The 24,049-nt window shown below is 47.3% G+C and overlaps 1 protein-coding gene across 7 annotated transcripts in view; it reads right to left on the bottom strand.

Moving 5' to 3' along the window:
• PHF20 (PHD finger protein 20) overlaps window positions 1–24,049 on the bottom strand; it is a 1,394,195-nt gene that overhangs the window by 204,643 nt on the left and 1,165,503 nt on the right. For all 7 annotated transcript variants that reach the window (XM_069243878.1, XM_069243882.1, XM_069243883.1 and 4 more), the window contains one exon: window positions 21,891–21,990. In XM_069243878.1, the coding sequence (XP_069099979.1) occupies window positions 21,891–21,990 (100 nt within the window). The remainder of the gene's footprint in view (window positions 1–21,890; window positions 21,991–24,049) is intronic.

Genomic DNA, 24,049 nt, shown 5'->3' with positions numbered 1-24,049 from the left:
ATGTCCCTTGTAACTGGTACCTCTGGTAACAAGGGCCCTGATGCCACGGAAGGTCTCTAAGGGCTGCAGCAAGTCTTATGCCACCCTGGGGACACTGCCTCACAGCTTGTGTGTGCTGGTGGGGAGAAACTTACATGGCACTCCCCTCTGAGTGCCATGCCAACCTCACACTGCCTGTGGCATAGGTAGGTCACCCCTCTAACAGGCCTTACAGCCCTAAGTCAGGGTGCACTATACCACAGGTGAGGGCATATGTGCATGAGCACTATGCCCCTACAGTGTCTAAGCAAAACCTTAGACAGTGTGCAATTTATTGTAACATACACCCAGAGGGCACCTTAGAGGTGCCCCCTGAATTCCAACCTGACTTCCAGTGTAGGCTGACTAGTTTCTGCCAGCCTGCCACACACCAGACATGTTGCTGGCCACATGGGGAGAGTGCCTTTGGCACTCTGTGGCCAGGAACAAAGCCTGTACTGGGTGGAGGTGCTTCTCACCTCCCCCTGCAGGAACTGTAACACCTGGCGGTGAGCCTCAAAGGCTCACCTCTTTTGTCACAGTACCACAGGGCATCCCAGCTAGTGGAGATGCCCGCCCCTCCGGCCACTGCCCCCACTTTGGCGGCAAGGCTAGAGAAGATAATTAGAAAAACAAGGAGGAGCCACCCACCAGTCAGGACAGCCCCTAAGGTGTACTGAGCTGAGGTGATTCCTGCTTTTAGAAATCCTCCATCTTGAGAGTGGAGGATTCCCCCAATAGGATTAGGGATGTGCCCCCCTCCCCACAGGGAGGAGGAACAAAGAGGGTGTAGCCACCCTCCAGGACAGGCCTAAACACCCCCCTAAATTCAGTATTTAGGGGCTCCCCAGAACCTAGGAAACTAGATTCCTGCAACCTTAACAAAGAAGAATGACTGCTGACCTGAAGCCCTGCAGAGAAGACGGAGACGACAACTGCCTTGGCCCCAGCCCTACCGGCCTGTCTCCCAACTTCGAAGAAAACTGCAACAGCGACGCATCCACCAGGGACCAGCGACCTCTGAAGCCTCAGAGGACTGCCCTGCACCCAAGGACCAAGAAACTCCTGTGAACAGCGGCTCTGTTCAAAACCAGCTACTTCTTGGCAACAAAGAAGCAACTTCCAAAGACTTCACGTTTCTCGCTGGAAGTGTGAGACTTCACCGTCTGCACCCGACGCCCCCAGCTCTACCTGCAGAAAACCAACACCTCAGGGAGGACTCCCTGGCGACTGCGATCCCGTGAGTAACAAGAGACGACCCCCCTGAGCCCCCACAGCGACTCCTGCCAAGAGAATCCAGAGGCTCCCCCTGACCGCAATTGCCTGTAACAAGGGACCCGACGCCTGGAACCAACACTGCACCCGCAGCCCCCAGGACCTGAAGGAACCGAACTCCAGTGCAAGAGCAACCCCCAGGCGACCCTCTGCCTAGCCCAGGTGGTGGCTGCCCCAAGGAGCCCCCCCTGTGCCTGCCTGCATCGTTGAAGTGACCCCCGGGTCTCTCCATTACTTCCCATACAAAACCCGACACCTGTTTGCACACTGCACCCGGCCGCCCCTGTGCCGCTGAGGGTGTACTTTCTGTGCCTTCTTGTGTTCCCCCCCCACCGGTGCCCTACCTGGTCTGTCCGAGGACGCGTGTACTTTACCTGCTGGCAGACTGGAACCGGGGCACCCCTGTTTTCCATAGAAGCCTATGTGTTTTGGGCACCTCTTTGACCTCTGCACCTGACCAGCCCTTAGCTGCTGGTGTGGTAACTTTAGGGTTGCCTTGAACCCCCAACGGTGGGCTACCTATGCCCCAACTTTGAGAATTGTAAGTGTTTTACTTACCTTCAAAACTAACCTTTAATTACCTCCCCCAGGAAATGTTGATTTTTGCTCAGTGTCCACTTTTGAAATAGCTTATTGCCATTTTTACAAAGACTGTACATGATATTGTGTTCATTCAAAATTCCTAAAGCATCTAAGTGAAGTACCTTACATTTAAAGTGTTTAATGTAAATCTTGAACCTGTGGTTCTTAAAATAAATAAAGAAAATATATTTTTCAATCTAAAAACCTATTGGCCTGGACTAAGTCTTTGAGTGTGTGTTCCTCATTTTTTGCCTGTGTGTGTACACTAAATGCTTAACACTACCCTCTGATAAGCCTACTGCTCGACCACACTACCACAAAATAGAGCATTAGAATTATCTACTTTTGCCACTATCTTACCTCTAAGGGGAACCCTTGGACTCTTTGCACACTATTTCTTATTTTGAAAAAGTATATACAGAGCCAACTTCCTACACCCATGATCTTTTCAGATAAGCTGCAACCACCGGCATTACCTTGGTGAACACCCGAGGGGTGCTGGTAAGGCCAAATGGGAGCCTGGTGAACTGAATATGCTTGTGACCCACTGTGAACCGCAGGTAAAGTCTGTGGGCAGGCAGGACTGGAATATAAAAATATGCGTCCTTCAAGTCCAATGCTACCATCCAGTCCCCCGGGTTGAGGGCAGACAAGACCTAAGCTAGCATGAGCATCTAAAACTTCTTCTTGAGGAAGAAACCGAGGGCACAGATCCAGGGTAGGAAGAAGCGGGAACAGCAACCATGACCTACTTCTACATCAGCACTCTCTCTATGGATCCTTTGGCAAAGAGCTGTAACTTCCTAGCGCAGAAGGAATAGGTAATCCTCCGTCAGCCTGCCAAATTGGTCACACGGGGCGGAGTAGTCTTGAAGGGAGTGCGAGTGGCCCCTTTGGACGATCTGCAAAACCCACGGGTCCGATGCTATGGACCGTTAGTGGGGCAAATGATGGCAAATCCTGCTGCCCACTAAGTGACCATGATTGTATGATGGCAGATTAGGAGGGTCTGGAGGATTCAGCAGCTTGGGTGTGGGTGGTTGGTGGACCTACCCATCTGCTGGCTGCCCAACCCCTGATGCCTGTGGGTACTGCGCCCTCTGTGCCACAGAGGTTGGGAAGCTTGTGCGCTGCAGTGACTGAGTGGGCATAGACATGGCTAGAAGCCCCTCCCATGGCCACAAAAGAAGTGTAAAGCAGATTGGTGTTGACGAGGGGCCATTGTAAGACCCAAGGACCTGGCCATAGCCCTTTTTTCTATAAAGTGCTCCAGGGCTAAATCTGCCTTATCTCTGAAGACATCAAAGGGCATGTCCATGAGTGATGCTTGGACATCCCAAGAGAAGCCGGCCACCCTCAAACAGGCATGGCGCCGTATGGCCACTGTCGATGAATCTACATTGCCCAGTGAGTCATTCGTGTGTAGCCTCTTGGACTCCTGACCTGGTTCGGTGGTTGGGAATGTGCCAGGGTTTACGTAGGAGGTGGAGGCTTGGAACATTCATGCTCTCCAGGGCAGGATGTTGTGAGAGGAAGCCTGTGTCCCTAGGAGTGAGGAGGTGGGCAATGGTCCTATTCACAGGAGCCCCTGTGCTGGGCTTGAACCAGGTAACAAGAAGAATCTCCTAAGTGCATCATTAAAATGGAGAAGTGGTTCTGATAGGGATACTGTCAGCTGAAGAACTTCGGCCAAGACATTTGTATTGCCTACCACAGAGAGTGGGCTGAGGTCCAGGACCTCTGCCACTCTCCTCGCCACCACGGCGAATGACACTTCCTCAACAGCCACGGTAGGGGGAGAACGAATGCCAGTATTTGGAGAAGTTTCCAGTCCATTGGCCTCACCCAGATCCCCACACCAGCCCAGAGTGTCATAAGGCTGGTATTCCTTAGGGAGGGTCCAGGGACCACTCCTGTTCCTCCCCGAGTCCTAGCCCATAAGATTAAGGCTTAGACTCCGGCCTGGAAAGCACTGCTTCAGACATGGCCCAAATCGGATGACGCCCCTCCACCTCCGTGTTGGAGACAGGGACTAGAAGGGGAGGTTGTGCTGCCAACATCTGGAGAGTTGACATAAGGACCGGCGCCGGGGACGGTCAAGATGGTATGACTGGCGTCGGTCCACATCTAGGAATGGACCCAAGAAGCCCGAGTGGCATCCGGGGCAGAGCCGCTGGCACAGAACCAGGGGCCAAAGGCATGCAGGAGGGTACTGCCACCAAAACATGAGGTCTGTCATCACCTCACAGAACTCTTGAGGAGCAGGCTCTACCATGGAGCCAGGCCTCAAATGTGGACACTCCTTCTCATCGGCCAATTGACGGGGGTTAAGTTGAAGATGTCTTTGATTAAGACTTTTTTCTGCTTGTGGTGGTGTTTCTTAACCGAGAGACCAGACAACTTAGAGTGTGACAAGGATCTGACTCAGTGACCACTCCCGGGACCTTCCTCTCAACCGGGAACTCGATCGTCACTGTCAGACGTCGAGCCACCAGAAGCTTCAGGGATCGCTACCCCTCAAGGCCTGCGCACCCATGGTGGGGCAACTGGCACGGGTCTATCACTGACAGAGATCATTGACCGGCACTACAGGGCTTGAAGCAGTGCTACCTTGATGACATCCTGCCACACAAGGACGAAAATGTTTAGTCAAAAAAAGATAACTCTTCCACGCAACAGCATACAGGTCCAGTGCCTCGAGACCCTCTCAGGTGATTTGCGGCACTCTTCCCAGATCTGCGATGACTGGTGTGAAAAGAACTTATGTCTGCGCTGCGGTGGTGCCTATGTAGGCATCACGCAGGTCACTTCTGGTGCGAAGGATGAAATCTATTGGTGCGCAGGGGGTACTGCTACTGAAACAAAATTCTGGATCCAGTGAGAGACCTGGGGATCATTCTAAGATAAGAAATCTTCAGCTACAAGTCTATATGATTTCAGAATTTTGTCTAATTTTAAGCAATGTAGAGCCTTTCTGTGTTCCCCAATGGGCTTTATACCTCTTTCCCACACACACTGCAAATAGGTAGAAACTCCAAAAACAGGACTAAGAAGATCTAAGAAAACACTATGAAAACTGCTAGAATTGTGGTGCAAAAAGTAACATTTTTTTTTTTTTACAACCCTACCTTTTCCTGAAAGCTGGTAAGAGGGTAATCTTAACAGAGCAAACCTTTTGTTGGTGCCATTTTCGTGGTTCCCTCCAGGTGAAGCCACAAACCCAGAGTACCTTTATAATCCCCAATCTGTGGGGGGAAAAAAAGGACAAAATGTGGCCTGGATATGTTTTGCGAGGAAAACGTTTGAAGGCTTATGTGCAAACTATCTCTAAATATTACAAAAAGAAAAAAGCTTAGGCTTGGAGGAGTGGAGGTGGAGAGAAGAGGATTGTGGTGGAATCGGAGCTAAGGTTAAGGTATCTGCATTTGACATAATCATATGCATTTCATCATCTGTGTGAGATCTATCTACTGTGAATAAGGCTTATTACTGTGAAACAAAGCCACAGAAAATACCTCATAAAAAGTTCACTGCAATATCCAGATGCATCAAGAGCTGAATATGTGACAGAACAACTAGATCCTAAACAACTATAGCCTAAACCACTACTGCTAAACAAACAACGAAAATATATATATATATATATATTCTAAACTAATAAACCATAAAAACCAAAAAGAAAACCTTACCTTAAAATTTGTTGTTCAGGCAATTGTTATTCAGGCACGATTGTTGTTTAGACAGTGGTTGTTGAGTACTTAGTTGTAGAGACTTTTTAGTTGTTTTGCAGTAGTGGTTCAGGCAAGTAGTGGTTTAGACCTAGTTGTTTAGGATGTTTCCCTTAAGAGCTGCCACATCCATTGAAGCACTGATTAGTTGATTATAAAAAAAGCTTCCCTTCATTTACAGCTTCAGAAAATCATGTCTATCTTCACTTCTAAGTCTGTTTGGAAAACGTTTTAGTGGGCCCCAAAGGGATAGATCATTTTTCCTCAGTTGCGCGGTTGAGCTGGCTATCTGAAGTAGAAGAGGAAGCTACATTTTCAACAAATTTATGCCATTTGATTCATAAAAGCAAAGTAATTTTTAAACAAAAAAGGTGGAGGTCGCCCTTATCTACTTTGACAAACTGAAAGATTCTAATGTATTCTTTGTTCTAGCTCCTGCTTGTTAAGTGCATAATTAATATTAACAGCTTCCTCACTGTTTCAAAACTTGAACAACCTCTTGGGTACAAATCCTGAATTTCTGAATACAATCCTCTATCTGATGTAATTTCTACAAACCCTGTTCCAAAAACTATCCTAACAACTTCAATACATGAGTAGATAGACCAGACAATGCACCTGCAAGCAAGTACATTTTACTTAATGTTCATCCAAAAAAGACACTGATAATATTTGGATGTGATCAAAGCAGCACCTGATTGCGCTTTTCCTCCTGAACTTTATTATTATCATTGTTGTGCTTTCTAGGAGATCTCCAAAACACATATACTGTATTTTATGTGTTTTCTAGCAGATCTCCAAAACACATTCTTGGCAAACGTGCAGCTGAATTCCTGCATAGCTTATGACGAGCTGACCACCCACTCTGTCCTGTCCAGTCAAATCAGTTGGACTAAGCACACCCAGAGTCCAGTCTTTATAAACACTCTTCTCCCTTGGAAGGGTGAGAAGGATGGAAGAGGTACAGACTGGACAACGTGGAAGGCAGTTACAACTCTGGGCAGGAAGAATAGTCAATTATGGAGAACCAGATTGTCTGGGTAGAAAACAGGTACATGGCTGGACTTACAGGGCCTGCAACTCACTGACTCTTTGGGCAGAAGGGATTATAACTAGAAAATCAGTTTTAAACATTAGAAGGGGGACTCAACTGAGAAAGGACATTACATTACATTTAAACCCCAATGCAGAACAATAACAGGTGTGGGAGAAAATAAGGACAACAAAGTTTTCAAAAAGGACAATAAAGCTTACAAAATAGTGTCAATAAAGTTGATAAGATTTGTACCACATGTGGCGATCATAACAAAGAAGGTTGGCTAGGAATTCAGGGAAAGACAGCAAGATGTCTTCCACAGCTGTGCCTATCAAGACTTGTTAGGCAAGGAAAAGCTTAAGGTGCAGAATGTCAAAAAAGCGAACCTCAACAAGTATGAATCCAGCAAACTGGCACCAAATTTGGACCAGTGACCTTCATAGACTAACTTCATTGCACATTTTCATGCAGCCAATATGACATCAGTTACCATCTGATGGCAGGCAAATGGCCTATAACTGACACAGCTCAACTGATATGTGATGAAGTGAAAAAGCTGAGGACTGGGGTTGAGAAACCAAGAATTATGCTGTAAAAGCACATATTTTATGTGTAAGAGAGGAAGCGGCACCCAGCTGCTGAGTTTCAAAAGATGTATATACCAAATTCTCCATGCCTTATCTGGGGTGATAAGAAACAGTCATGCCCGATCATCCAGCACTTCCCTAGGTGTCCCCTTAGTGAACCACTTGTAGGGAAGTGCACGGCAGAGAAGCTTGGAAACATCTGGAACAAGATTGTGGTATAAGTCTACATAAGGACATCGAAATTGGAAGAAGATCATGTATGCTACTTCTACATAAAGCTCCCCAATCATGATCTCCTAATGACTGGGGGCTCAAGGCATTTGCCTTCACAGTCTGAGTGCCCACCAGAAGTCCACCATCATTTAAATGCCCATAGGTAAAGACCACTGTCAGAAAAGCAAGAACTCCCAGCTAAGGGTCCAAGAGCCCACACTGCCCTGGCTGATGTAATGGACTTTGGTGGAGTTGTCGGAAAGGATGTGTTCATCACTTCAGGGAAAGGTGGACTTGCCTGCAATTCTAGCACACTAATGTGCATTTATTACACCGATCTGAACAAAAGCATGGGATCGTTATCTACCCCAAATGAAAGACCCTGCTCAATGAGAAGGCTTCCATAACAACAATAGCCTGTGACTATGGAGCAACAGGGGGCCAATCCACTTTGAGACAAGAAGGTCTCATTAATTCAATGGAAGTCTGGAAGAGCAGAATAGAAAATATGTACATGACCCAAAATACTCTCCCTGATGCTAAAGCCATCGACCCCCAATACAGTGCATTGAGGTAAACACAAATCTGGACTAAAGAACAGCATATTTAACTTGTTCCAACACAAAGAGGTTCAGGAGTTTGACATCCAAAATGGGTATGCGACTCCAGTGCTTCTTGGGAGTAAAATCCTGTGCTCCTCCCCACCATGGGAACCAGTTATATAGCCCCTTTTTTCAGGAGGGCAAGTACTTTTGGGTCTGAAATTGAGCAACATGCCAGGGAGTATTCCCATGTAGAAAGCAAGTGGTTTGGAAGAAAGAACAGCAAAGAAATGGTGTGGTCCTTGAGAATAAGCTGGCCCACCCAGCTATCTGTCATGATTATCGTCCAATAGATCAGAAAATAAGCAACCCACCTGCCGGAAGAGGATAGTGGAGGGAGGACAAATGAACGTTTTTGAATCTGCTGATCTTGTAGACGATGGAGGAGATTTGAGTTGCCGCTGCTTTTGAGGGTATTTTAGGCACATCTCTCTATTGAAAATGACCTGTACAGCCACTGTGAGGTCTGGAAAATCGGGGAAGGTGACTGTCACAGTAAAAGCTAGCCAATCGAAAAGCTGGAGAGGCTGCAGCCAGCAACCTGGCCGTAATTCTGAACCACACTGGAATATGATCTATGACCAAACAGTGTCTTGCCTCCGGAGGACATGCCCATTAAGGCTGAAAGGACATCTCTTTAGTAGCCTACTGAATGCATCCATAGAGGCCTGTGGAGTGGGACTGCCGTAGTCATTTTGTCAGCAGAATCCAGGTCATACTTTATCATTTGTTTGAAAGCATCCAAGCTATTGCACGGGGCCACCCCAATCAGGGGGGCCCCGCTTATGGCGGCGGTGTCAGGCCGGACGTGGGGGGTGGGTCGGGGAGCGATAGGCTCCCCGGCCCCCACCCATCAATATGAACACAGCTGATTGGCTGTGAGGGGGCCCACAGCTCCTGAAACACTGTTTGGCGGCCGCGCACAAAGATGAGGTCACGCGTCCAACCTTATGAGGCGGGCGCGGTTGGCAAGCGTGTCTTTCTCGCGCTCGCCGTTCGAATCAGGGGGGCCCAGTGGCCGCAGCAGGAAGTGGGCTACTTTTCTTTTGTTTGGGCTATTTTTCTTCATTGGGCTGCTGTTGGGCTGCTTTTGGGCTACGTTTGTCCTTTTTTCTTTCTTTGGCCATTTTGTTTAACTTTTAATTAATTTGTTTGGTGCTCCAGTTTGCAGGTTGCTTTCTGCCCCACTGGAAGGGAGAAGGGGACGACGCAAGTGGCCCAGCAAGCCTCACAGGGGGCTGTGCGAGTTTGAGCTTAGCTCACCTGACCCGAGTTACTCTTGGTGGCGGCTCCTGTGGGGTTCCTGGGCTACTGGGTGAGTGGCCACCTGGCCAATATTGTGTGAGGAGCGTTAGTAGTCCTGCTTTGCTTGACAGATAGTGCTGCGCGTGTAGGGGAGGTGCCCTTTGTCATAACTGTTGGGGTTTATGGTAAGGGGGCCCTTACATTAAGTTATTTCTTGGAAGGGGGGTCCCTTTGGGGTCGGTGAGCTATTTCCTGTTTGGAGGTGTTTTTATTTAGGGGCCCATTTATAGTTTTGCTGTTCTAGTGGTCATGGCTGAGAAACGGTCATCAACAGATGAGCTCCTTGAGGCCCTGATGCTAAGGATGGATGCTATGGACCAGGCTATAGCATCCTTGAAGGCACAGACTTCTTCAGAGGCGAGAACACCATCTAGTGAGGCGATCCCCCTCAGCTCCGAAGAGGGTGCGGGGACAGAGGAAGGGTAAAGGACCTGGGGGGAGGCGGGCAGAGGCCACCCCTGCGCAGGTTGGGAACGGTATCAATCTAGATTCAACGCAGTCTGAGATTAGTGCATCACTGGTAGTGGATGCAGGGCATGCTGGGAGTGGGGGCCAGAGTCAGGTGCCAACGTAGACTGTGGGCTTTGTGGTCCCTACAACAAACAGTTGCGGGTAAAGACACTGGGGAGGCCAGTCAGCGGGATCTTGTGGGCCATTTGGCGTCCGTATTGCCACGGCTGTCTGATATGGGGTTGCTGTCCACCAATTTAGTGGTGGGGCTAATGAGGGAGACATCAGAGAAAGGGCACGACAACTGGTTTCCAGGTTGGGCACTGCAAAAGGTGCCCAGGGGTCTCAAGAAAAAAGGTCAGAGTCAAACACTAGTTGGGGGGGGGGGGATATGGGACGGGGTGAGGGTGGTTTGGGGCAGGGGCTGGCTCCTTCTCTCCAACCCTTATAAGAGGGCACCAGTTGCCTACTGAAGCGTCGTCCGTGGCACAGCCTGTTACTTCTGCGTCGGGCGCGCCCGCAACCCAGGCAGTAAATCCCCCAGTGGTGGTGACCTCTACAGCAACAACTTCGGTGGCCCAGGAAACCGCAAGTTCAGGTACTGGTCACCCTTCACCCCTTACCGCCTAGGGGATGTTTGCTCAGAGCATGAACAGTTAGGTCTACATGTACCGGCTGAGGTGAGGGAGAAGATTTGGAAGGGGGCGTACATCGATATCTTCAGTTTTCTGGTTGACAAAGATGAGAATGAGGAGGTACGGCATTGCAAAGAGTGCGCACATTCGAGAGACTGTGGACATGGGCCACAAAGAAGGAGAGGGGAGGTATCTTTGTCCAACTGGATTAAAGCGTTCTCCATTTATCAGGCCATTCTAGCTGAACATTTCTGTGACTTAGGTGCCCAGTTAGCTTGCTATCAGAACAGGATCGTGGGGGAACATGACGAATATGGTGGCACGGCATGGAAGGAATATGATAAGGAATTCAGGAGAAGAAAATGAGTTACTTACCTGTAACTGTGGTTCTCCAGTATTGGTATCTTTCATAGATTCACATGCTTGAATCATTCCCCGTCGTCGAAGTGGGAGTCCCACGGTACATAGAAAGCAATAAATAGAGAAAAACTTTTCATTTTTTTTCATTTCTTTTTCTCATTGAAGTCAATAGGAAAAAACACATTCAATTGTAGAACTATCAGCCTCTTTAGAAAGAGCCCAAACTTCAACCAATCAGGCGTGACCACCACTTTAGAACCCTCAGCACAGAGGCTCAGTCTGTCAGATTTCTCCGCACTAGAGAATACAGGAAAAAATCCAAGAAGGTGAGCCTCTCTGGGGAGGAGGGTGGGTCGCATGTGAATCTATGAAAGATACCAATACTGGAGAACCACAGTTACAGGTAAGTAACTCATTTTCTTCTCCAGTATTGGGGTATCTTTCATAGATTCACATGCTTGAATCAGAATAGCCAGCAGTAAGAACAAAATGTTACTTCTTGTAGCACCAATAGCATGCATAATTATAATGCATGTTGTCTGAATCTATATAAGCAATTAACATCTGCAAATTAAGTGCTAACCATATTAACTACATATAATATCCATCTATATATATATATATATATATCCCGATATATAAATATACACACACATATACATATATATATACACATATATATATATATATACACACATATATATATACATACACTTCTACCTATATAAAAACATATGTATCCATAGCTACACATATGCAACTATATACTTTAAATTATACTTCAAACAATACACAGAGGACGGAGGGTAGAGATTATAGGCTCACCTTATGTGAACAAATTGCGCAAAACTGCTTGTCCTACCGCAGCATCCACCTTGTCAGTAGCTTCCAGGCAGTAATGCTGGGTGAAAGTATCAGCATGTGTCCATGTTGCCGCCCTGCAGATCTGGTTCAGAGGGATTCCAGCGAACAGAGCTGTGGAAGTGGATACCGCTCTAGTGGAATGCGCTCGGACATTGGATGATAATGGCTTCCCCGCCAACTGGTGGGTCAACTGAATGGCGGAAGAGATCCAGCGCGCTATAGTTTGTTTAGTAACTGCGTTACCGTGATTGATCTTTCCATAGCTGATAAATAATTGTTCAGATTTACGGAAACCACTTGTCCTTTCTATATAGAACTTTAAACAGCGCTTAATGTCAAAAGAATGCAGAGCTCGTTCCGCTGCCGTTTGAGGATTTGGAAAAAATGTTCTTAGAACTACTGGTTCGTTTAAGTGAAAAGATGATGGAACTTTAGGTATAAACTTTGGATTTGTTCTCAAAATGACCACCTCTGGCTTGAATTGAAGGAAAGGTGGAGAAATTGTGAAGGCCTGGATATCGCTGACTCTCCTTGCCGATGTCAAGGCTAAAAGAAGGGCCGTTTTAAAAGAAACGAACTTTAGATCCACTCTATGAATAGGCTCGAACGGATGTTTCATTAATTGGGAGAGTACAATGTTCAAATGCCATTGTGGTGCAGGACGATGAATTGGTGGAAACATTCTAAATAAACCTTTAAGAAATTGTTTTATTATTCTGGAGGACCATAGTGAAGGTGACTGAGACGTTCGTCGAAAACGTGATATGGCAGCCAGATGCACCTTAATCGATGAATGTGAAAGACCGGATTTAGCCAAATGCAATAAATATGGCAAAATGTGTTCAGGAGATGATGTTAGAGGATGGATGTCGGAAGCTGCGCACCACAAGCAAAACCTCTTCCACTTGAACTTGTATGTGCGATTTGTAGACTGAGCTCTGGCACAGGCAAGCACCACTCTGCAATCCGGAGGAATATTTAATCTATCGAATTCATAGAATTCAGGAGCCAGGCTGATAAACGAAGAGATGTCGGGTTGGGATGACGAACCTGACCCTGGCTCATTGTCAACAGATCCGGTATTGCCTTCAGCCGAATGTGAGGTTGTTCCGATAGCAATAGAAGTTCTGTGAACCAGAACTGGCGTGGCCACCTGGGAGCGATTAGAAGAATCCTGCATTGTTCCCTCTTCATCTTTAGCAGAAGCCTCGGGATTAGTGGAAGCGGGGGAAAAGCGTATGCATAAATCCCTGACCATCTGATCAAAAACGCATTCCCTTTCGAACCCCTTTGCGGACGCCAGCTTGCGAAGTGTCGGCATTTCTTGTTGTCTCTGGTCGTGAACAGATCTAGAGTGGGTTTGCCCCAACGACGAAAGAGACTGTCGAGAACCGATTGATTGAGTTCCCACTCGTGGCAGCTGGTTCGATTCCTGCTCAAGGCATCTGCCCAGGTGTTGGTGATCCCTGGGAGATGTTCTGCTCGGATGGAGATTCGATGCTTAATCACCCAATGCCACAGTTTCTGCGCCTCCAGAGATAATGCCTGAGATCTTGTGCCTCCCTGCTTGTTGATATAATGCATGACCGTGGTGTTGTCCGTTCTTATCAAAACTGAAGAGTCTCTGATGTTCGTGAGGAAGGATTTGAGTGCCAAAGCCACCGCTCTTAACTCTAATACATTTATGTGGAGAGTTGATTCTTGAGTGGACCATTTTCCCCTCACGGAAAGATTCTGTAAATGAGCACCCCATCCCTCCAGGGATGCGTCTGTTGTTACTATGTGCATGGTCCTGTCCTTCAGAAATGACAGTCCGTCTGAGACTAGGGGAGTTTCCTTCCACCACCTGAAAGCCTGTTTCACTGAAGGGGTTATTTGTACTACCTCCTCGAAAGAGCCTTCTGTCTGTTTCCATTGGTTGTCTAGTTGTTGTTGAAGAGTCCTCATGTGCAGACGACAGTTCCTTATCAACGGAATGCAAGACGATAGTATCCCTAGAAAAGACTTGTAAGTCCGCACTGAAACGGACCTTCTTTTGCTGAGCTGTGATGCTAAGTTCCGAAGTTTCTTTCTTCTGTCCTGCGAAGCAAAGGCTTTCGCTTGCAGAGTGTCTAAGATGGCTCCTAGAAACGTGATGTTCCGAGTGGGCTCTAGGTGAGACTTGGGGTAATTGACTGTCAAACCCAAAGCTCCGAAAAGGGAGAGACATGTCTCCGTGTCTCTGGCAGCCTTCGACGCTGTACGTGCTTTTATTAGCCAGTCGTCTAGGTACGGGAACACCTGTACCCCTAATTGTCTGAGATGTGCTGCCACTGGCGCCAAAACCTTGGTGAACACTCTTGCAGCCGACCTGAGGCCAAAAGGAAGCACTCTGAACTGGTAATGAATGCCTGCGACCCTGAACCGAAAGAATTTCCGATGATTGGGGTGAATTGGAATGTGGAAATATGCGTCCTGAAGATCTAACGATGTCATAAAATCCCCTCGGTTGAGCAGGCTAGGAACGTCTTGAAGAGAGATCATGCGAAAAGATTGCTTCTTGAGGTATTTGTTGAGCGAACGAAGATCTAGAATAGGCCTCCAGTCTCCGGTCTTCTTCCTGACAAGGAAAAAACGGGAGTAAAAACCTGTTCCCCTCTGGCTTCTTGGCACGATCTCTATTGCTCCCTTGCTCATTAAGATAGCAATCTGCTCCATAAGCTCGTTGAGATGGGCTGCGGGGGGCCTTTTGGTGGTACTTGAGGGGGAGGTTGGTTGAATTCTAGTGTATGCCCCCGATTGATAATATCTAAAACCCATTTGTCTGTTGTTATTCTGGACCATTGGTGTAGAAATTCGGAAATTGTGCCCCCTATAAGAGTGTTGATATAGGGGCTGGGTGCAGACACTTGATGAGGGTCACTGTTTTCTTGCTGTTTCTTTGGTTCTGAAAGCAGACTTTCCTCTCGTTTGTTGTCTGAAGCGAGCTGATGATTGCTGACGAAAGGAATGCGGCTGTTGCTGGCCGTAGGTTGAGCGAAATTGCCCTTGGTAAGAGGAGTAAGGTCGATATTGTTGAAAGCCTCCTCTATGTGAAAAGGTTCCTCTCCCTCTCGCTCCCCGAAAGGGTTGCTTTTTGTACTGAAGCGTTGCAAGTGATCTGGCTGTTTCAGTGTCTGCCTTAATAGACTGCAATGCATCGTCGACATGTTTGCCAAACAAAAGCTCGCCATCATACGGCATTGTCCAGAACCTTCAATTGAACTTCAGGCCTAAAAGAGGTAGCCTTTAGCCACCCTTTAGCGTCTGAGTACAGCCGCCCCGGCCAATTGTCGAAATCCTGTGGAGGAAACATCAATGGCAGAGTCTATGATTTCAGCCGAAATCTTTTCTCCTTCTTGCAGAATTCTGCGTGCTTCTGCTCTACTGGTCTCAGGTAACATATCAATGAATTGTGACATGTCAGACCACATCTGGCGATCGTATCTCCCAAGTATTGCTAGAGAGTTAGCTGCTCTAACCGTGGTGGCAGCCATAGTTGAAATTTTTTTGCCTATGGAGTCCAAACGACGTCCTTCCTTGTCTGGGGGGGCAGTCAGAGAAGCCGATGGATTCCTGGACCTCCTCTGAGCTGCTTGTGAAATAACCGAATCCGGTTTAGGATGGCTGATCAAACATGCTGGGGAGTTGTCTGGTGCCTTATATTTTTTCTCTAGTCTGGGCAAGACTGCAGGAATGGAGGACAGAGTCTGCATGACTTTTAGGCCCTCTTCCCAGATGAAATCGACAATGGGAATGGCCCTTACCGATTTTCTAGTGTCTTCTTTAAAATCATAAAGAAAGCAGTCTGATTGTTTTGACGTAATCGGTAGCTGAAATCTTTTTGCAGCTCTTTCCATGACACTATGGAAACCCCCAATGTCCTGCGGTGGAGAGTCCACTGGCGGTGGTGTAGACGGAGATGGAGTCTGGATCTGATACTCATCCCACTCCGGTATGAGAGAATCTGAGTCCTGTATCTCCCCTTCCTCCTGTTCCTCCTCGGATGACGGTGACGCAATACCCTGAACCGATGGAGGCGCTGTGGTAGGTTCCGGAAATTCTGAAGGCCTAGCCGGAGTGGACACTGGTGTCTGTGGAGGTTGTACCGATGTAGAAGAACCAGACGGGGGAAACCTCGCATAGTAGTCCTGCATCATTTGTTGAAGGTTGTTAATCAACGAGACCGGCATCTGTACTGTCTGTTCTTGTTGTTGGAAATGCCCTTGATCCCGTTGGTCCGGAAAAGGCTGAAGATCCTCCTCTTCATCTTCCTCTTGGCACTTTATACGTAGTTCGGATGGACTACGCGCTACCGGAAAAAATCCGTCATCAGAGTAACCATCGCCGTCATCATCATCATCAGATCAAAAGATGCTGCGGAGGAACTGGTGCAACCTTGCTGGGCGATGTATGTGATGGCAGCAATAAAGACGACTTGCTCTGCACAGGTAAAATCCTTTGCGGTAGGTAAGGAGATGTTCCAGAGTGAGGATAATGAGTCGTCGGCGGAACTGTCATCGACGGAGCACTCGTCGATGGAGTCCTCGTTGACGGTACAGGCGTCGACGGGGCAGTCGGTGTAGTTGGTGTCGGTTGTACCAGTGTCGACGAACGTCTCAACGATGAAGTCAATGTCACTACGCCACCCGTCGACGGGGCTGTCGTCGACGGAGTTGTCGTCGTCAGGCGTGTCGATGGAATCTTCGTCGGCGAAGCCGACGGCGACCTTCTGAATTTCTTCGTCGATGAATGCGTCGACGGCAAAGATTTTAGCTTCTTACCCGTCGACGGCTTCTTTGTGATCTTCAAAGTTTGCGACGATGACGGACCATACTTTAGACTCACCGATGTTATCGTCGTAGATGACAGCGGAGACGAAGTTACTATCATCGGTGACGGAGGAGCTGTAAACGTAGCCATCACTGTAATCGTCGTCACAGGGAGACCTGTCGTCGACGGAGCGCTCGTCGACGGTGTCGATTTTTGGGACGTCGACGGAGGCAGTGAGCTTGAAGGCTTTTTAAGCTTCTTTGAAGAAGAAGCAGGTGTGGATGGCTCTGAGTGAACCCTGCCACATGCTACCTTGGATGTTGAAGGTAGATCCCCCGTGTCCTTAAAAGCATGCAGCTTCTTGGCTGACTTACTGCCTGTAGGGGATAGGCTCTCCACAGACCTCTTCCTTTTCCTTGAGGTCACTGAAGTGTCACTCTCCTCTTCAGAAAGAGCTTCTCTTGCCTTCTTTTTCTGGAGCCAAAGTAGGATCCTGGCTTCTCTGTCCCTCAGAGTCTTGTTTGGAAAGGTCCTGCAGATCTTACAGTCTTTGACCTTATGCTCTGGATGTAAGCAATAGATACATTCTTTGTGAGGATCCTCACAGTGAAGTCTCAATTTGCCACAGGTCCCACAAGGCCTGAAAAGACCTTTTCTTGTAGATATGATGGAAAAAGTCTTGTAGAAAAAAGTCAAGTGAAAATTTCTAAGGATTTCTCTTGAAGAGATAGAAAACTGAGCAAAGCTCAGGGAGACTCCCTTACACACGACGTGCAGTAGAAAATCTGACAGACTGAGCCTCTGTGCTGAGGGTTCTAAAGGGGTGGTCACGCCTGATTGGTTGAAGTTTGGGCTCTTTCTAAAGAGGCTGATAGTTCTACAATTTAATGTGTTTTTTCCTATTGACTTCAATGGAAAAAAAAAAAAAAAAGTTTTTCTCTATTTATTGCTTTCTATGTACAGTGGGACTCCCACTTCGACGACGGGGAATGATTCAAGCATGTGAATCTATGAAAGATACCCCAATACTGGAGAATTAAGGCGTACAAGCCTTCATTGGCTTGGGATCAGGCACACAATCACTTGGTTGCGTTATACTAATCGCACTCAGGGGCCGGGCCAGCAGCTTTTTTGTGGGCCTGCCGGGACAGGCTCAGGAGCCTCAGGGGGTACTGGGGCCAAGAGGGGAGCCTGCTGGGATTTCAACCGGCACTCTTGCTCCCGTCTCCAGGGACATACCGTTTTAAGAACTGCTGCTCCTTTTGTGGCCAGGCCTCCCACCCAGAATTCAAGTGTTTTAAGTGTTTTAAAAAATCAAGAGATAAAGGGGCCAAGAAACAGGATTGACGATTTGGGGTGCGCGGGTCGCACAGTATCTTTTGTTAAGGCTTCGTCCCCCATTAATCTTTTGGCTATGATCCCTTGGCTTAACGTTTACCCAAACCAAGCACCTGTGCAGGTGTTGTATTTGGGCTTTAAAGACTGTTTCAGGATACCGGCTCAGGACTATGTTGTTTCACCCCATTGTAAGAACTAGCTGTCTTTGTGTGCCAACCCCGGTGTGGCAAGTAAGAAGATCAAGAAGGAACAGGATTTGGGGCAGTTGGTGGGCCCTTTGATAGAATTGCCATGCAGGGCTTTGTTTGTTCTCCTTTAGGGGTAGTCCACAAGAAAGAGCCAGGGGAGTTCAGACTGATACACAATCTGTCCGCTCCAAAGGGGCAGTCAGTGAATGAGGCCATTGATGCAGCATTGTGTTCGGTAAGGTATGCTTCTTTGGATCAAGCAATTCAAATGCTGCAGGAGCTGGGGCCTGGAGCCTTGATGGCAAAATCGGACATTGAATCTGCCTTTCAGTTGCCAGTGCATCCCGAGGACTTCCGCTTGTTGTGTTTCCAGTGGGAAGCACAGTATTACTTTGATAGGTGTATGCCTGTGGGCTGCTCTGTGTCATGTGCCTATTTTGAGAAATTTAGTACCTTCTTGGAGTGGGTATTTAGGGACCGGGTGCAGCATAGGTAGGTTTTACACTACTTGGATGATTTCCTCTTTCTGGGGCCCGCTGGATCTAATCAATGTTCTGGTGCGTTGGACATATTTAAAAAACTCATGAAGGAATTTGGGGTTACACTTGCTGAAGGAAAGATGGTGGGCCCCTGCTCCACAACTGAATTCCTAGGGATAGAGTTGGATTCTGTGGCAGGTGTCCAGATTGCCTTGGGAGAGAGTGGTGTCCTTTTCACACGCGTTGCGGTCTTGCCTAAGGGCGCAGAAGGTGACACTTCATCAGTTGCAGTGCTTGGTCAGGCAGCTCAACTTTGTGCTGCGAATAATACCCGTGGGGTGCCCCTTTTCTCGGTCAATTGCCCAAGCCATGTCAGGGTTAAAAGTCAAGCATCATCACACCAGGCTTTCCAATGAGGTCAAACAAGATATGAGGATTTGGGAAACCTTTCTGCGTGACTTTAATGGGAGAGTAGTGTGGCCTTATCCGCCGATGTCCAACGAGGAATTGGGACTTTTTACTGATGCAGCTGGGAGCATAGGCTTTGGGGCTGTATTTGGTACAGCGTGGTGCGCTCAGCGATGGCCCTTAGACTGGGTCCAGGAGGGCCTAGTGGCCAATACTGGTTTCTTGGAGCTGTTCCCAATTTTAGTGGCTTTGTCTATTTGGCCGGAGGGATTTCGGAATCAGTCTGTGGTTTTCTGGTCTGATAATATATCAGTTGTTGAGTACATTAACCAGCAAGCAGCGAAGTGCAAGATGATCCTAAGGCTGCTGAAAGAGATAGTATTATTGTGTTTAAGGTTGAATGTGACCTTCAGAGCTAAGCACTTATCTGGAGTGTTGAATAACGCTGCTGATGCACTCTCTCATTTTACGATGCAGGTTTTCAGGTCTCACCTCCCCGGAGCGGAGGAGTTCCCAATGCCCTTTCCAGCATCTGTGGCAAATTGGTGCTAAAGAATACCGGACCTTGTGGCAGCCAGTTTAGCACCTAGGATGCTAAAGGCTTACCAAAGAGTATTTGCAGCATATGTTGATTTCAGGGGTGGGGCGGTATCGCCAACTTGTTTTGATCCGGCTTCAATCTTGGCATTTTTCGACGTTTTGAGGGCTGAGGGGAAGTCAACTGCGTGCGACAGGTGTTACTCCACTGCTATTTCTTTCTTTGCGCAACTTGGGGGGCTGCCCGTCGGCACAAAATCATTTGTGGTAAGAAGGGCCCTTCGGGGATGGCAGCACATTCAAGGCTCTAAGCCGGACACTCGGCATGCCATTGATGTGACAAAATTGAGGGCCTTGCTAGTCATGTTCGATCGTGTTTGTACTTCTCCCTGGGAGGTCGCCTTATTTAAGTCAGCCTTTACCCTTACCTTTTAGGAGCTTTTAGATTGGGTGAACTAGTCGCACGAAACAAAAGGGACATCTCAGGGGGTCTGCAGTTGGTGAGTATTCATTGGCCGGAGGGGTCTGGGTGTCTGGCAATTACTGTTCCCCGCTCTAAGGCGGATCAGGATGGAAAGGGGGACCACATTCTACTGCATAGAGCCCCAGGTAATGCATGTTGTCCTATACGGAACTTGGAGGCCTTCCTAGCACTGCGCGCTCCAGGGGTGATGGGTGCAGTTCTGGTGCATGTGGACAGCACGCCACTTACTAGGTACCAATTCTCACAGGTACTCAAGCGTTCCCTTCTGGCAGTGGGTTTGGATGCCTCAGATTTTGGCACTCACTCCTTTAGGATAGGGGCAGCCACAGCAGCTGTGGCAGTAGGTACATTTCTGGGCTCCAGGGAAAGGCACTAACCAGGGGCTGGTCCTTAAAAAGTAACCTCTAACTTTTTTTTAATGCCACTTCAATAATTTATGTCCACTTAGAGGGGTTAAGTGGTGTCAAAAGTATTCTTAGGATCAGTGTTGAAATCAATCAGGCCGATAACTTAGTGGAAAAAGGCTTCCAGGGGAGCAGAGTCAGAACTTGTGCAGGTAAACAGTCTGGTTTATCTGAGGTTGGACCAGCCAGAATTACTGATTAAGTAGGACAAGTCACACCTCTGAGGACTGGTCCATAGACATGCTGGGTGCTCTTGAGGACAGCCACATACCCTGTCAAAAAATCCTAAGCCCTAGAAAGAACTGGCAGATTGAGATAGGAATTCTCATTTAAGTTTGTTTGAAAATTGTGATCGGCTCTGAAGAGGAAGAAAGGTGCCACCACATAATCAATAGGCCCTGGAAGGACAACATAATACTTGATGAATAAAATAACTCTCCTGTCTCCGGAGTTTTTGGGTTTCTTACAGGAGGACCCCTTGGAGGATTGCTATCTGTCAGGATGATGTTTAAGAGTGCCATTACTGGTGCGATCCAAGGACAATATGACATCCCACTGTGAAAGCAGAGTTGCAGGCAGAGGTGCTATGGTTGGGCCTGAAACACCACAAGCAGATGTTTTGTCAAAGGCATGTTCTTACAATATAAACAGGGTGCGAACCTTAGGATGTGACACTTGATGTATTCGCTGTTGAAACTGAAGTGCTCCAAACCTGTGTTGGTAAAGCGCAGAAAGACAAAATAACGCCAGTGCAGTAGATGTTTTGTTTTTTGTAGGTTCAGTGCAGTCACATCCACAGTAGGCAAAGCAGCACATGTAATTGTACTGCAAATCAGGCGCTGCTGGATATAGATTGCTAGGGAAAAAGTTTTAGGGTTCCAGTCTGAGGATATTCATAGGGTGATGAATCTGTGGAAAGAGGTATCCTTCAGAAATACACCTTACCTAGCTAAGCTATACACTGTCTATATTGGCCTGTGGGACTTGGGATTTAAAAAAGATACCACAACCTTAGCAATCATTAGCTGGTGCTGCAACAAATATGAGGCACTCTCTTCCTCATTTTCTATGAAGACAAAGTGTCTCCTTTAAACAAACTACTGAAACCTCATCTCTTCTGCAGGCATCTTGACTAATCTGATTCTGCTGGACTACCTATGACCCAATTCTCTTTCACATCTCAATTAATTGCAAAAAGCAAAACACACACATACACACTACAACACAAAGTTGCTCAATATGTAACTGTTCTTGTTTTTTTAATCTATACCTCAAAACCGATGCTTGAATAATTGAATAAGAAGCATTATGCAATCATTAGAGACACATACTGTTGATGTTGAGTGTATTGCCACAACGGTTAGCACTGCTCTAAGGGTAACAGCATTTCAATTTCAAAGCCAAATTTCTTAGAGGGACCCTCAGGGATACTGGTTTGAAATATAGGATGGGTAATTTAAAGGCAATTTAAAAATCTCTTGCATTCTCATCATGTAGAGCAATCATGCTTATTGTCGGGTACCTACCACGTCACAGAAAAAAAATGGTTGACAGAGGTGCGATAAAACCATCAGGGCTATTATAAAGAGGATTAAAAACAGCTTACCTGGAGGATTTTGACAAATAAAGCAGGTATACTTTTCTGGCACATTATCTTCCAGTAATCCCATGCAGACTCTGTGCTGCCAACATAGACACTCTTCACACTATGTAGTAGAATGCAGGTTAACAAAAAAACAAATAGAGTTATTTTAACAAAAGAACTTCCTGTGATTTGACTTACTTTGACAGCCCTGTCTAACATTAAACATGAAAAACATCTTCATTCTAGTAACTTATTAAAATGAATGTATCTTCACAAAATTCCATGAGTACACAGTATCCAATATCCCAAACACCAAAAGAAAACAGTTACTTACCTGTAACTGTAGTTATCCAGCATTGGAATCTTTCATAGATTCACATGCTTAAATCCTTCCCCGTCGTCGAGATGGGAGTCCCCAGCTCCTTAGAAAAGCAATGTCTTAATAAACACATCCATTGAAGGCCTTTAGTATCATATCACAGTCATTTTTTAAGAAAGGACCTAACTTTAGAGTCAACCAATCAGGTGACATCACCATTTAGAACCCCCTGGAGAGATGCTGCCTTCCCTCAGATTCTATGTCAAGACCGGGGTGAGGACTTTGCTCGCTTTCTTTCTTTATTAATTTCCAGCAGCTTCAACTTTAGCCTCTACAAACTTCCTTTCCCATGACCCTTAGGGAAAGGACTGCACAAACAAGTAACCAATCAGAGCACTGAGTCCATTATAAACCACTGTCCCTGTAATGTAACATCCTCTTTCTTTCCAGCTTTTTCAGAAGCTAAGTATCGTTACTTTTCCTCTAATCAATATACTTGAATGTCGTTATTTTTCAGGTACATGCTGGCCGATTAACGCAGCTGCTTAATGCCGGCCCGCGGGAACACATCTCAACGCTCCAGTCGCAGCACATTTCGAAGCCTTGGCCGCGCGAGTGCGGTGAGGCCGGCCGCTTGTCTTAAAGCTGAATGCCTCCGGCCCTCCCCTCCAGAGGAAAGTTGCTCTCACCCCAGACACCCGGATGGCCACTGTTCTCCAGAAGTATATTAGGGACCAGACAAAAAGGGATTGACAGGTCCTGGCATTCCTGCCAGGACAAACTTTTAGAGGTTAGTGGCCCACTCACAAATATCTTGGACCTAGTGAAGAAGGCCAAAGCCTCGGAGTCAAAATCCCTCTGGAGATCCTCTTGGGATCGGTGCACTGGGCAGTTATTTTTCTAGGTAACACCAACTGCACCCTATCCAAAGAGCATAGATACTCTTTCCTCTTGAAAGTGGATCCTGAATTGGGGGACGTGGTGACCACCGAGTCGGGGCTTGCAGGGCATGGAGGCCTCTTCGGGAGCCCTTTATCAAAGAGCTCTGGAAAATCGTGGCAACTTTTACCTCTTGAAAAGGTGCAGACCTACGTTCAAAAGATTTTTCCCCCAAAATGTTCATCAGGTCGGCCGTGGCAGAGGGCCGTCGGCCGGTCGGTTCTACATTTAAGGCCGTCCAAGAAGCATCAAAAGAACACAGGACCAGCCTGGTCAGGGAGAGTTCTTCCAGACAAGACAAGCGTTTGGAGGACGTCAATCCAGATGTTCCTTCAGGCGCAATTCCAGGCCCAAACAGGTAAGAGTTTGCCATTCTTCCAGACTAACAGAAGGAGGCAGACTCGACCTCTTTAGTCACAATTGGAAAAAATGTATGTCTGATGCTTGGGTGGTGCAGACTATCAGGGGTTTTCACAGAGTTTTACCGCACCCTGGTGCAGCCCTTTTCTCCACGTTCGTTAACTTTTTCGCTCGAGCACGTAGCCTTGATAGATCAGGAGGTCGAGGACCTCTTGAGAAAAAAATTTGATCTCCAGGACTCTTGTAGATACCTGGGGTTTCCTCAGCAATATTTTTCTGGTGAAGAAACAGGATGGCTGTCCGAGACCGGTCATCAACCTCAAGGAGTTTGTAGGAAAATGCCACTGTTGTCAAGGTTACACCCCACTTTTTGCCTAGTGTTGATTCCAGATTTGATTTGAAGTGTGCTGGGACCCTTCTAACTAGGCCCCAACACCAGTGTTCTTTCCCTAAAACTGTACCTTTGTTTCCACAATTGGCACACCTCTGGCACACAGTTAAGTCCCTTGTAAAAGGTAACCCTGGTACCAAGGGCCCTGTGGCCAGGGAAGGTCCCTAAAGG

Source organism: Pleurodeles waltl, chromosome 7, assembly GCF_031143425.1.
Source record: "Pleurodeles waltl isolate 20211129_DDA chromosome 7, aPleWal1.hap1.20221129, whole genome shotgun sequence".
Lineage (NCBI taxonomy): Eukaryota > Metazoa > Chordata > Amphibia > Caudata > Salamandridae > Pleurodeles > Pleurodeles waltl.
Note: the sequence above shows the minus strand (reverse complement) of the source record. Positions and strands in the feature narration are given on the sequence as shown.